Source organism: Alosa sapidissima, chromosome 3 (assembly GCF_018492685.1).
Source record: "Alosa sapidissima isolate fAloSap1 chromosome 3, fAloSap1.pri, whole genome shotgun sequence".
Taxonomy (NCBI): Eukaryota; Metazoa; Chordata; class Actinopteri; order Clupeiformes; family Clupeidae; genus Alosa; species Alosa sapidissima.
Window position 1 is genome coordinate 13468877 of NC_055959.1, and position 14093 is coordinate 13482969.

The 14093-nt window shown below is 44.0% G+C and overlaps 1 protein-coding gene across 11 annotated transcripts in view; it reads right to left on the reverse strand.

The window, feature by feature from the left end:
- Positions 1–14093, reverse strand: part of maptb (microtubule-associated protein tau b) — a 52594-nt gene that overhangs the window by 22569 nt on the left and 15932 nt on the right. For 9 of the 11 annotated variants that reach the window (XM_042085713.1, XM_042085714.1, XM_042085718.1 and 6 more), the window contains exons 2-4: positions 6554–6697; positions 4886–5002; positions 484–522 (exon numbers count right to left, since the gene is read on the reverse strand). In XM_042085713.1, coding sequence (XP_041941647.1) covers positions 484–522; positions 4886–5002; positions 6554–6680 — 283 coding nt within the window. In that variant the 5' untranslated portion in view covers positions 6681–6697. The remainder of the gene's footprint in view (positions 1–483; positions 523–4885; positions 5003–6553; positions 6698–14093) is intronic. The other 2 variants (XM_042085716.1, XM_042085719.1) reach the window with 2 other exon arrangements.

The window sequence follows — 14093 nt, forward strand, 5'->3', positions numbered from 1 at the left end:
AGATTACTGTATTGCTTGGAAATTGAGTTGGGGCAATATGTTTAAAAGGCCAAGAGTAAATCAGATAAAGAGGGAATGTATTGATTTTTCACTCAAACACTGCACCCTCACCATCTTCTCATGTTTGCTTTTAGGTTCTCCATTTGTGATAGACACAAGCTGGGGATTGAAAGCAAATCATGCATAATCAGCCTAAGTATGTATCTTCCTTACAAAAAGTATACCTCTGGAGATTGATCATTGTCTGAATCTTTGGGTCTAGCGCAGCAGGAGAGACTTTGGGAATGAACAGCCGAGGATGGACACTACTGAGAGAGAAGGAAGCTAATGGGTGGGACTAGTGGAGGAGGCTAGGAGACTACTCATGTGGTCTAGAAAGGGTTAGGGTGTGTCGAGTTCCTCTCCCCGCAGAGCTTCGCACCTGCGGAGGGGAAGACATGGAGCGAGGAGAGGAGAGAGGAGAGGAGGGAAGTCCCTTCATACCTTCACCTGGGGCACCAGGAGCTGGAGCACCTCCCACAGCTGGTGGACATGGAGATGGGGGGCCACGTGGGGAGGCAGTGAGGGGAGAGAGACACAGAGAGAAAGAGAGAAAGTTAGTGAGAGAAAGAGAGAGAGAGAGAAATGGTTAGTAAGAGAAAGAGAGAGAGAAATAGTTAGTGAGAGAAAGAGAGAGAGAAATAGTTAGTGAGAGAAAGAGAGAGAGAAATAGTTAGTGAGAGAAAGGGAGAGAGAAATAGATATAGAAATAGAGAGAGAGATAGAGGGGAGAGAGAAAGATAGATAGTGAACAAGAGAGAAAGAGAAATAGAGAGAGGGAGGGGGGGGGGTTAGTAGGGGGGTAAGAGAGAGAGTGAGAGAGAGAAAGAGGGAGAAGAGGGTGTGCAGAGAGGGGGTACAGAGAGGGAAGGAAAACAGAAAAAGTAGTAAGAAAGGGATAGAGAAAGATAAAAAAGAGAGTTCAGGCGGGAAAGAGAGAAAAAGAGTTCATGTTAAACAAGGCTTAGTACTTCTCATAAACAGTCAACATGTACTCCACCATAACACATGGTGAGGAGTTAGCTGAAATGCAGAGAAGCCTGGCAGTGACGTGAAGTATGAGAGCAGTATCTGTGGAAAGCACAGCCAGAAGCATGGCTTTGACAAAGAAAACCATAATGTAGACACACGCTTGAGGCCTGTGTGGACACAGAAATGTTATGTTATAAGTACTTTTCACCTAGATTAGTAAAGTTGTGTGCCTTTTATCAAGGCTTTGTGAGTATGCGTGTGTTTTTGTATATGCCCAAATATGTGTTTGTTGCTGTGTGTGTCACACACAGTGTGTGTGTTGTTGTGGTATGTGTGACAAACAGGCAGGCTACACCAGGCAGAGTGTATGCTGAAACAATTAGCTTCTACTATAATCAATGGAACTGGCTACCCCAGATGTGATAGCGGCACATACATATAAAAAAAATTGACCAGTCTTCTAAAACATGAACGGATTCAATTATGCACCTGGTATAGCCCGGCTGTAAGTGGCTCTGAACATTACTGTAAGCATGCTGAAAGGAATTTCTAGCATGTGTAAAGTGGACCATGTCTTGCAGCTCCTTCAACCTGAGTGAGTATTGTCCACTCTGCAGCATTCAGTAACTGCACACCTCTCCCCACTTCCAATCTGTGGTAGTCAGCAGGACGCCAGCGCTAGCCATCTCCTCTGCCATCAAATATTAAACCCCCTGCTAATGGCCCCCTGGCTCCTCTCAACCAACACGTCCATCAACATACAATAAAGCCCTAATCTCCTCCTTTCTGTCAGGCTGCATAAAGCGTGTATACACTGGCCGCAATGATAACTGCAAGTACAGTACAATAGCTACAGATTGCCAGTGTTACTAATTTATAGGGCCTTACTAGGCTCTTAGAAAATCAGCATAAATTAATTGGTTATATTTTTATGTCCATCTATACATTTAGACCTGTGGAAGGTATATACGTAGCATAAGAACACATAGAAGTGAAAGAGTAAATACGAAATCATGTAAGATTATGAAAGCTGCCCATTCAAATACACATTAAACTATTTTCAGTCACAACATTTGAGACTTTAGTTGTCAGATGACTTACCTGAGAGAAATAGTTTTTAACATTAAGGATACTCCTTTTTGGGCTACTCTCTTGCTTAATCGTGCACATTCTTACTCAAAACAACTTTCTGAAATGACTTTCTGAAAAGATTCCAAGAACAAGCATAGTTGTTGAGTGGATGTACAAATGATGTGCAGAATCGCTCCTATATGCACTTACAGTGTGGCTGCTGTGCCTACTACTGTGTTGAGTGAGTCGGAGAGGTGAGTGACAGGTTGAGCAGAAAAGTGACACAACCTGGCAGGATGCTGCACCATTTGAGAGACCACAGCCTAAGCTACAGCAAGGTTTATAGAGCATCAGTCCTGGAACCATGTTAGCGCATATTGCACCAGTTGCTATTCCCTTTGTCTCAGCCCGAGCACTGAGCACTGAGTTATGTTAATTGATAACTCCTGACTGCTAGATCCCCAGGACAGTACTGATTACTTCCTCAGTGAGTCTGCTAATATCTAACATAAGTAATAAGATGAGCATTTGTGAGACCACAATGTGTGAGGAGGTCTCTGCTCATAAATATCCCTCTACAGATAGATCCTCAGCTCTGCACAGACTAATGATTGCCTACCAGCAGCTAATCCTATGGAACCAGGCAAATCCATGGAATAATTCATTGTAACATGCTAATTGTAAACATGCCACATTCACAGAACAGTTCCTGACAAACCACAGCCAAAGCAGAAACATGCTCATTGTGAACTTGTCACTGATAGATCTTGTCACTGATAGATCTATCTGCAGTTAGCTCTCCTTGATATCCTCTGAATGATCATCAATAAATTGCCAGGGATTGAATGTTCTCCAACACACATTTTGACCGAGCCACTTGTCTGTCTTGGTATTTGGTCACCACCATAAAATGTCACATGAAAGGTCAGGGTGACTTGCTCTGAGCACAATGGCCTGTCTACTTCTGTGTGCACACATACACAGCAAACACACTGACATACATCTACTGTGTGTCCTGTTACTATGGTGCCAGTGGCAAGGCCAAGACACCAGTAAAGAGCATCTTCAGGACCCATTACTCTCCCATTGGATTGTTCTTTAAAGCAGCAGCCATTAAACAACCAGAGGTTACAGATAATCCAATCAGCCAGGGAGAAGAGGGGATGTATAAGAAAATATAGCTGGTCAATGCCATTAAGACTCAATACTCATGGTTTGGCATCACTGACTACTGGTTTGCCTTTAATGGCATTGTATAACAGTACAACTAGTGATAAAACTATAATAGGTGGCTTATAGATAGACTCCTTATGGAGAAAGAGGTGGTATATGGAGGACATGCAGACTAATAGAGAAATGGATAATATTTCTTTCTTTTTGTTATACGGCTCTTCACAATGCTAGTAGAACGATCCATTGACTTGAATGGGAATTCCCAACGTTCTACGGTAAAATATTTTCATGTAATTACCGCTGAAACATATAATTACCGCTGTCAATGGCAACAGGTTTTGTGCTTCTGATTTACGTCTGTTATATCACTCCGCAAGTAGTCACTTCTTGCAATGGAACTTCATTCAAAAGTGAAAGCAGACGATTGATCAGCTGTGTTCTAAAGAATGTTTGATTCAAGTTCAGCGTGTGTTGCGAACTATTTGAACTACTAAAAACTGTAACAAATAAATGTAAAGATATCATGTGGAGTTTATTTTTTCGTTTTGGCAAGTAGCCGTATAATAAGTGGGATAATGTATAGAACGCCGGTCATTATCGGAAAATAAGTCCCTTTAGGACGAAGCGAGACCTGTTTGCCCTGTCTAGATTTTCCGATAATGAGCAGCGTTCTATACATTATCCCTTATATGTTTTTTCTTTTTTTTACACACTTAAAGCCCATACCTAAATGTCCATTTTTCCACCACACCACATCCATTGTAATATTTTCACAATTACTATCTCGTGCTCTTTTTATTTTGCCTCTCTAACAGAGATATCAAGCAGCAGTGGACACTGAGGCCTTTGTCAAGCAGAGGTCATCAGTACTGACAGGCACACAGCACGGGAGAGGCGCAGCAAATAGATCAATGCAGCAGTGCAATTTAAAGTCATGCGTAAAGAGCCAGAGTCCAAAACCTAAAATATAACTCCCTGTGTGTGTGTGTGTGTGTGTGTGTGTGTGTGTGTGTGTGTGTGTGTGTGTTTGTGTGTGCGTGTGCTATATGCGATTTCATTATACTGCCATTAGAGTGAAACAGCAAAGAAAATATGCCGTCAAAATCAAATCCAGAAAAACAGATACGCAGAAACCAGGAAAGAAATATCGACAGAAAGAAAGTCTCATACAGAAGCACAGAGGGAGACTCAACACTGCACTACGAAAAAACAAGAGAAAGCAGCACACTTTAGTGTCTGTAGCAGGGGGGTAAATAGAGCAGGGAGGGGTGTGTAAAGAAAGGTAAATATCGAACATTAGTTTGTGGAGGTGGTGTAAATGTTAGCACAGAGACTGAGGTAGAGATTTAGTCTGAGTCTGTGTCTGAATGTCAAGTCACTGAATGCTACTGTGTTTAAAGGTTAAATGGCAGTGGTACTTTGCAACTAAGAGGCTTGACTGTTTTGATACCATGCTGGGACTTTTAAACAAAGAGTTTTTAGGGTCACTGATGATGGTTGGTAAATCAGGGACTCTAAAATGGAGCCAGCGGCGTAAGCAGAGCTGTTAGTAAAAAATAAAGAAAGCCCATTTCTCCCCTAAGTCTGTTACGGGAAATCAAGGTGCTGGTTTTAACTGGGCAGAGCATACCGCTTGGCACTTCATCACCAGAGGGGGCGCTCTCAGAGTCAGAGAGCTCCTTCACAGGCTCCTGTGGTTTCTCTTCGGGCGCTGTTACCTGTGTCTCCTCTGCAGGAGGAGGAAGCTCTAAGTTAGAAAGAAGAAACCAAGAGAGGGTGCACACAACAGCAGACCGCATCAGTGCAGGATCAGGACCAGAGTTAGCTATTGGCTCAGATCTCCTCAGTAGAGATAGAAGAAAGCACTTGAGGTAGCATGGTAGAGACTACTTTCAAGGTACAGACTACTTTCCCATTCTTTCAGGAAAATTGTACTTTTGGTATTATCTTCAAATTCATTTTGATGTATGTAGTCATATCATGATAAGTAACAGAGGACAGATACACACCTGGCCTTCCCATTAGCCTTCCAGGCTAGGCACCATGTAATTTTGTTGTTCAGTTCAGAACACACCACCAAAACGTTACAAAAGCCTTCACAGCATGACATCATCAACAATCTCATCAAATGTACTAGTTAGCATGTTCGAAAGTTTTTTTTAATAGTGCCATCTAAGCTGTTGGCGGTTTTTGCAAGGTTTTTGCTATTTTGCCACTGAATACACTGTATTTGCAGTACACACCTGTATGGTAAAATATTATTACGTAATATAAAGGTAATTTTTACAGTAATTTTGTAATGTTTTGTGATGCTTTTGTTTGTCTAACACAAAATTGAGCAACCAATATCAATATAGATTTGAGCACGTAATATGGATGCTAACAAGTGTGTCCTTGTTAATGTAAATTTAAAACATTTATCCTCCCACTCCAATGATTTTATGAATTTTTAATTTTCCAATCCATAAACTCAATGGAATCCCAACAAATATCCATTTCACACACAATATGGTCAGAATTTGAAGAATTACCACTGGATTTCATAAATCCAATAGGATTCCAATAGGAGCCATAATCAGATTTTCTTGGCTGGGCCAACAAATCCAGGCTTCGTAGCAATCCATGCTTAGCACATTTGGACCACCATGACCATACAATACATTGCCATCATTTTGTAAATGCTTTTCTCCTAAAAGTTTAATGCACAAAGGATACGGACAATACAGATGTCTTATTTACTGAGTGGTGGTTAAAATTAAACTTTGTAAATTATATAGACTATGCCTTATCCTCCAGTGAGTTTTGTCTTTCTTTTTAAAGAAAGACTGTCTACTCAGTTCTATTCCATTAGTGACTGCTTTTTGGAGGACTCTCAGGCGTTAAGGGGTCCTACTGTACATGTGGGCAGTTTGACCCACATTCCCAGGATTAAATGTCTGGCTTGCTGTTTTGCTGCAGCTCTGTGCTATTTCCCAACTCATGGTCCAGCAGACCTGCAATCATCCTACCAGGTAGCTTACATCTCAGAATTTCTAGACAAAACAAAAATACGGGCCACTGTTGATCCCTGGCCTCAAAGGCCGCATGCATGGAAGAAATGGGACCACATTTCTGAGAAATACACCATAAAGATTTCTGGAAAATACATTATAAACTTTCCTTCTAGCTCCAGGCACAAATGTATGGAACGCTCATTCTCCAAGGGGAGTAATTGTTGCTCAACTTTACCAGGTACATGCAGATATATGCACAGAGTCCACAGAACCATCTCATATAAACCACTGAGTTCTGTTCTCACCTTTGGCAGGCCCGTCCCCTAGACCAGCGGGAACCGAGGGCATCCCGTTCTTCAGCTCCGGCTTGTTGGCGGCTGCCATCTCCTCGGAGCCATAGGGCAGTGAGTGGCCATCCTGCTGTTGATCCATGGTCAGCTTCGCTCAGTCTGAGGAACACACACACAGACACATAACACAGAGAAATCAATGTGGAGAAACAAAGGGGGAAGGGGTTAGACTGCACAAGAAAGAGAGAGGGAGATAGGGCACAGAGCGAGGGAGGGGTGGTGTTAAGAAAAGCCCAGGGGGTGGGGTTGTTAGATCTGGTGAGATTTGAGGTCTGAACTTGTGGTAAGCTACATGTTTTGTGGAGGAATCCTCCGAATAATTACAAAAAAACACTGGAACTCTGCAGCATGGACCAGATTGATGTGCTGCCAGAAATATCCTGAGGAATTTTCAATTCATCAAATCGATTACATCATTGCTATGAGAATAGAACCTTAGTATTCCCTCATGGGGTCACAGTCACAAATCCTTCTGAAGATAAAAGAACTGGAAAAAAAAACCTTCCATGGTATTCCAAGTTTTTAACTAAATACAAAGAACTGAACTTTCTCTTTGTCAATTACCCACAGGATTTCAGAAGTGTATCCAACATTGAGAGAGACTGACGAGCCCCAAAACATAAAATATTCACCAGGCCTTACAAACATAGTATTCACATAAGTCTGTCCGTCACCCCTTATTCTGAGGACAGGCAGGACTTTGTCCCCCTTGAAACACACACACACACAACTAGTAGTTTAGTTTATATAAGCTTTATGTAATCCTGTACACAGTGAAATGAAACGACAGTGCCCATTCAGCTACAGCTAACTCTGAATGACAGAAAGCTCCTCCAAGTATTTAAAGGAAAGGGGAAAATGAAAGCAGCCTATCCTGTCTCGCAGCTGCAGCAAGTTAGCATGGATTGACTGGATGCTAAAGGCTAACAACAAAAAGATTTTGCCAGAGGGAGCAAACAGACAGACAAGACCAATCAGACAAACTCTCTCTCTCTCACACAAACACACACACACAGTATGCATAGACACACTTGCTGCTACTGAAGTGAATGGGGCCAGGTCCAACCCTGATCAGGGGCCTATCTGTTCCAGAGCCACCTAGTATGAGGGGCATCTGCACGTATGCAATAATCCTAGATATCAGAGCTCCACATCAAGATAGCCTTCTAAACTCCTAGGAAGCCAGTCCATCAGCAAGACCTTGCTTTAGGCCCTTTGTCCTTTGCAAGCAAAGCATTTAGCCTAAGTAGCCTTTCACAATGCTTTCAATAAATCAATACTGGATGTTTGTCCTTGACGACGACGAGCCTTTCCTACTGAAGAAAAAGTTAAAGCTCGGAGCAAAATACTTTCCAGTGAGGCTGATGAGATGATACGTCAACATCTCTGCATAACGTCCAGCCAAATCCATTCAGTCATGGCAACTAAAAATTATCTAGTACTAAAACTGGACTGGTAGTTTTAACTCTGTCAATGTGCAGCATACATACATAAGGTTGTGTAATACACTATTAAATAGTAAGCTTAACTGTGAATAGCTGCCCTCTGGGGCACCTGTCTTGTCTGATTTTTGGAAAGACAGGGTGGTTTATGAGTGGGTGGGTGGAGTTCAGGACACTTTCCAGGTCAAGACTGTCTCCTCAAGGTTTGGCACACCAACTCAAGTGTGTGCGCACAGACACGGATTGGAGAGTCCAAAAATAACTGCTGTGGTTACTATGGCCTTCTGGGCCTGTTCTGTTCCCTTTCAGGAGCAGCGCTACTTCCTCCGAACACATCAAAAATGGAGATAAACAGCTTCCTTCCTTTGATGGATGCACTGCAGAAACTCCACTGCAGCTACAGCTACTTATACTGAAGTATTACAAAACTTCTCAACTTCCTCTTTCCTCCTCAATTCATCCTCTATATTTATCATCTTTGCATGTTGCTGTGGGAAACATCTATCTTCAGACCTAGTAATGAATGATTCCCATTCATTGCTAGGATACTGTTTATGTTAGTAGTGGAAGTGTCGTGATTGGTGGTTGCTGTTTTGGCATCAGCTTTGGGGGAAAGCAGTGAGGGAAAGCACTGCTGTGGTGCTCCTGTTCTACAGCAGACAGCAAACAAGCTGTTGTCAAGTTTGATTAGTGGCACAGGCACCAAACGACCAGCAGACATGCAGACACAAACTGCAGACACAAGCTGTCATAAGGGCAGCCAGGGGAGCAAAGGCAGCCGACACACCCATACGGGCCCAGACTTGGCCTAGATCTAACGTGGATCCTTCAGAGCCAGATCAGGGCCATATCAGAGCCAGATCAGGGCCATATCAGAACCAGATCAGGCCAGGGCCATATCAGAGCCAGATCAGGCCAGGGCTGTATCAGAGCCAGATCAGGGCCATATCAGAGCCAGATCAGGCCAGGGCCAGATCAGGCCCATATCAGAGCCAGATCAGGCCAGGGCCATATCAGAGCCAGATCAGGGCCAGAGGTCACAGGCTCATATGGTCACAGCTTACACATTTGGGGCAAAATATGACATAACTCATTCACTAAGCAAAAAAACAGAAAGCAACCCAAAATCTAACACCGGGCAGAGTGCTCTATATTACAGCATTGAATTACCCACAGGGTCACATCCTGTGAATGACTTGTCCTGCCCTGAACAGACTGAAGAGGACAGCAGTGGTGAGTAAATAAAACTCTAACTCACATTCACTGCCCAAAGTCTTTGCGGAGAGGGGACATGTTTGGTGCTAAGTTCAGCACCTTTAACATGCTTCCGAAGGATTTGAACACTTTCCCGTTATTTCCTACTGTTCTCCACAGCTCTCTCACAGCAGAGGATCTGCTGGGATATAAGGCTTAATCGCCAGGAGATTAATGAGGAGGGGAGAGGATTTCCTCAAGGCATGTGGAAGGGAAGCAGATCCCCTGGAAATACACACACACAGTCTATTCAATAGCAACCATCTCCATTTCCTGTCAGCTTGATGGTGTGTGTGTATGTGTCTGTGTGTGTATGGTGTATGCTGTATGGTGACTAGCATGACTGCTGACTATATCTATACATGTCTGTTTACGTGAGGACTGCCTCGCCTGTGCGCTGTGTGTGTGTGTGCACACGCGTGCATGTGTGTGTATAGTGTACACACAAATATGTGTTTTGTATGTGTGTGCACATTTACAGAAGTATGCTTTTTAACGGCCCTTTTGTAATAAGCATGTCTGTGTGTCCAAGTGAATGTTGAAGTGCATGTGACTGTGCGGGTAGCAGCCTGTCCTTAGGTGTCATTTTGTGGCACATGTGTCAAACTGGTCTTCTCCTCTGCGGGCTGAAGCCAACCATGCAGCACCATGAGTGGAGGCAGAGAGAGTCCCGTCCTCTCTACTTACAAGAAGGAAGGAACATCTGCTGAGGCCTGTCTGTAGATCATGTGGCATCACTGGCAAACATCTGACACCACCCAGCACAACCGCATACAGCATACAGCATACAGAATTGTAGGTTAGCCGTGCTGGGTTCAACCAAACCCAGGAAGTGGGAGGTAAAAGTTGTGAGAATACTTCACATTTTCGAGCTCTACCGGCTTTACAGCTTGCTGATGTTTTACACTAAAGTAAATGAGGGTATAATTCAGTTGAGTTTAAAGCATCATGTGTAGTTATATAATATTATCTATATTTATCAATATTTATCTTTTTCAGTTTCAAACAAAACATTTTTAAAAAGCCAAACAGGCTTTCCACTCTACTGAGGCTCATCCTTTGTCATTTGACGATCTGTTTATTTCTATTTAGGCCTCTTTATTCATTTCACGTCTTCTCATCTGCTTTAAGGCATAGCATACAGGCTGTTACCAACTCAAAGCAGACCTCTCTCTCTCTTTGCAGCTAAATGTGTGACCATATTATCCCACAGCCATTGCAAAGTAAAATTGCAGCTGCTTCAGAGCATGCAGCCTCTCTGTGATGGATTGATCCATTAAGTAATGGCTTTTTTCACACTGCAGTGGCACAGGCATTTCCTGTGAGCATTGTGCCGACATATATTTGGAGAGCCTGATGACAGAATCTGCTAGTGCCTCTCTGCCTGTCTCTCTCCTGTGTGTGCATGTGTGTGTGTGTGTGTGTGTATGTGAGTGTAGAGCTGGGACAGATTGACTGATGAGGAGAGATGATGCCATGTTTAAACACACCTTATTACTTTTTTTTTTTTTTTTTATTATTATTATTATTATTATTATTATCATCATTATTATTATTGTTATTATTATTTTCTATTCTCTTATATTATATTTTTACTTGGCCTATTTCCATTGTATTTGTTTGTTCCGTCTGTGTCTTGGGCTATTTCCAATTTATTTGTTTGTTCTGTCTATGTAAAGCACGCTGAATGACGATTATGTATGATAATGTGCTAATCAAATACATTTGACTTTGACGCCATTTTAACTTCAGTTGCATTAAGTATCAAGCCAAACAGAGGATCTTCAGTCTAAATCTTGGCCTGTCCCTTCCTTCCTTTTGGCTAATCAATCAAATGTCACCAGACAAAAGCAGATTCTCTTCCTGAGCCCAGCCAAATCAGCTGAGACCAAAATGGCAGGATAGCAAGCATTGTCTTGAATAGGCTATTGGACCAGAGTTTCTTTGGTATTTTGTTCTTCTGACTCTCTCCACCCCTCTCCATCTCTGTTGTAGTACAGAGCCCTTCTACTCTTCAATATCTCGCCCTAAATCTCTGTGACAAAATGACTGTCTAGGAGTGCACCTACACAGCACACACACACACATACACACAAAAGTGTCCCCACAGCCACAAGATACACATGCATTTTTTTAGTACACCCTGACACAGGCAATAGGTGTCAAGATCTGGAGGTAGCACTAAATGTCAAATGCCAATCCTGGTAAGCCTGTTATGTTTGCCAGCTGCCTCAACAGGTGGACAGAGATTTTTCTCTTGCCAGTCTAAAGCAGATGGACAAGCCCCTCCACCCGGGCCACCCATCCTATCCCACCCTTATCCCTCGAGGCTGGATTGGTTCTGCTAAAGGTGCTCTTCCTGTCATCAGGGCCATTGTAACCGCAGATTTGCAGTTAAGAGGGTCAGGACTTTAAAGTTTAGATTGCAGCAGCTGAAGTGTAATGAGTGGGGGAGGAAGGAAGGTGAGATGGGATGTGTAATGACAACAGGGTGCTCTTGCCAAACCTGTCTGTATTTACAGTGTAAACCTGGGATAACGAGCGAGAGGTGTGTGTACTAGCGACTAACACTGGGCTTAAATGACCTCTGAAGTCTGTGACTGAACTGCCTTGAGATCCTGTTGCCTGGAGCGCTGTTGGCACTGTGCCCAAATCTGTGGCACCCCCCTCCCCACGCCCGACCCCCCCATGCCCTGTGACATGCTCTGTGAGTGTGCGTCCGGCCCGCTACTTCATCCCCCAAACCCTTTTAGCCCCTACACCAGCTCCTTCATTTATTATTGAGGGGCAGTGATATCACTCACAAGCCATGTGTTTAAGGATCTTAGTACCACACCCTCCCCCTTCCATCACTCTCTTTCTCTCTCAATTTCTTTTCATCTCTCTGCTTCTTTCACCCTCTACAGCACTCCAATGCATCACTCTTCACTAATACATGACCCTTGTTCTCACTGGGTTCACTGCGTTTAAAAGCGTTCTGCTTTTCATTTCATTCTGCTTTTATATTTTTCTCTGGCATAGAGACTATTCATTTTCATCCCCCATGTGTGCATGTGTGTGTGTGTGTGCATGCACGCGCATGTGTGTGTGTGTGTGTCTGTGGCATGGTGCCGGAGCTGACAGGTTGATTTGCTTAGCGGGCACACATCAGGGTTAAGCTGTGTCTGGGTTTTGGACGTCTGAGAAGGAGCTCGTTGTGCACAAAAGAGGATTTTTCGCACGCACCTGGCAACCACGTCTCCCATCTGTGATCTGGTGGAGAGCCACGAATGTACAACACTGAGAAGGAATCTCACCTCCTCTTTTGTCTTTCTCTCTCTCTCTCTCTCTGTCTCTCAGCAGCTATATATTTTATATATATATACTTTTGTGTCATCCCTTCTTCCATGCGCAGCAAATTAATTTTACTCATGTTTATTTATTTTCCACTATTTAGGAAATCCAATGACAAAATGTAGCAATCGGCTTGGCAGAGACCCAGGGCGGTTTCAGTAAGCCTTTCCTAAGAGCCAATTCCCACACCTTTATCTTAGCGCCACGGCTCTGCTTTGTTCTGTACGTGTGCATGGGTATGTGTATGTGTGTGTATGTGTGTATGTGTGTGTGTGTGTGTGTGTGTGTGTGTGTGTGTGTGTGTGCGTGTGTGTGCGTGCTTTCGTGTGTATGCATGTCTGTGTTTGTGTCGTGTGTCTGTGCGTTTGTATCTGTGTGTATGTATTGGTATGTGTGTGTGGGTCTGTGTGTATCGGTGTGTGTGTGTGTGTGTGTGTGTGTGTCTATTTGTCTTTGTGTGTCTGTGTGTATCAGTGTGTGTGTGTTTGTCTGTGTATGTGTATCGGTGTATGTGTATTGGTGTGTGTGTGTGTGTGTGTGTCTGCGTATGTGGAAGATAACAGGGCGCTGCCCAGGGCTGGCTTTTGTGTCTGCTCATTACAGGCGAGCTGCACTTGGAGGCTGCAGGGTGCGGTGAGTTTGTGAGACTGACTAACTGTCAGAGCACCGCTGATGCTCTCTCACACCCAGCTCAGAAACTCAACAGCCTATTAGAGAGGAGAATGATTCTGGAACAGCCAATGAAATAGCCAGTCAGTTGGAAGTGTGATGCTGCATGCTGTCACCACATAATCACCACATGGCACTGAGTAGCACCTCTGCACTTCCCCTCCCACCAGCATCTCTCTCTCTCTCTCTCTTTCGCTCTCTCTCTCTCTCTCTCTCTCTCTCTCACACACACACTGATTGGCATCTGAGCATCTCGGGAGACTACATGTGTCGTGCCCTTTTCCACAGCACCCCGCTGACACTGGTGCCCTTCACCTTCTCTGAACGCTGTCTGTGGTACTTCTCTGCCAGGCCATGCGCCAACGACAGCCAGCAGCACAGCTCACAAACAATCACACTGAACGGAGCAGGACCAGAGCAGAGCAGAGCAGGCTTCACAGAGCAGAAAACAGACATAGGAGGAGGGAGAGAGAGGAAGGGGTGTGAGACAGAGAGAGGGGTGGTGGGGGGGTGAGAGGGTGAGACAGAGACAGGGAGGGAGGGAGAAAGCGAGGGAGAGAAAGAGGAAGGGAGAGAGTGGGAGAGAATTGAGAGGGTGAAAAGGGAGGAAAAGAGAGAGAGGTTGGGAGAGTAACAAACAGAGAGTGACAGGGGCATAAAGAGTGAGTTTGCCTGAAAGGGTTGGGTTGTTTTGTTGCTGTCTCTCCTCTTCTTCACTCCTTCATTCTTTTCTCTCTCTCTCTCTCTCTCTCTCTCTCCCTTTCCCCACTCGCTCTTATCTCTCTGTCATCCCCCTC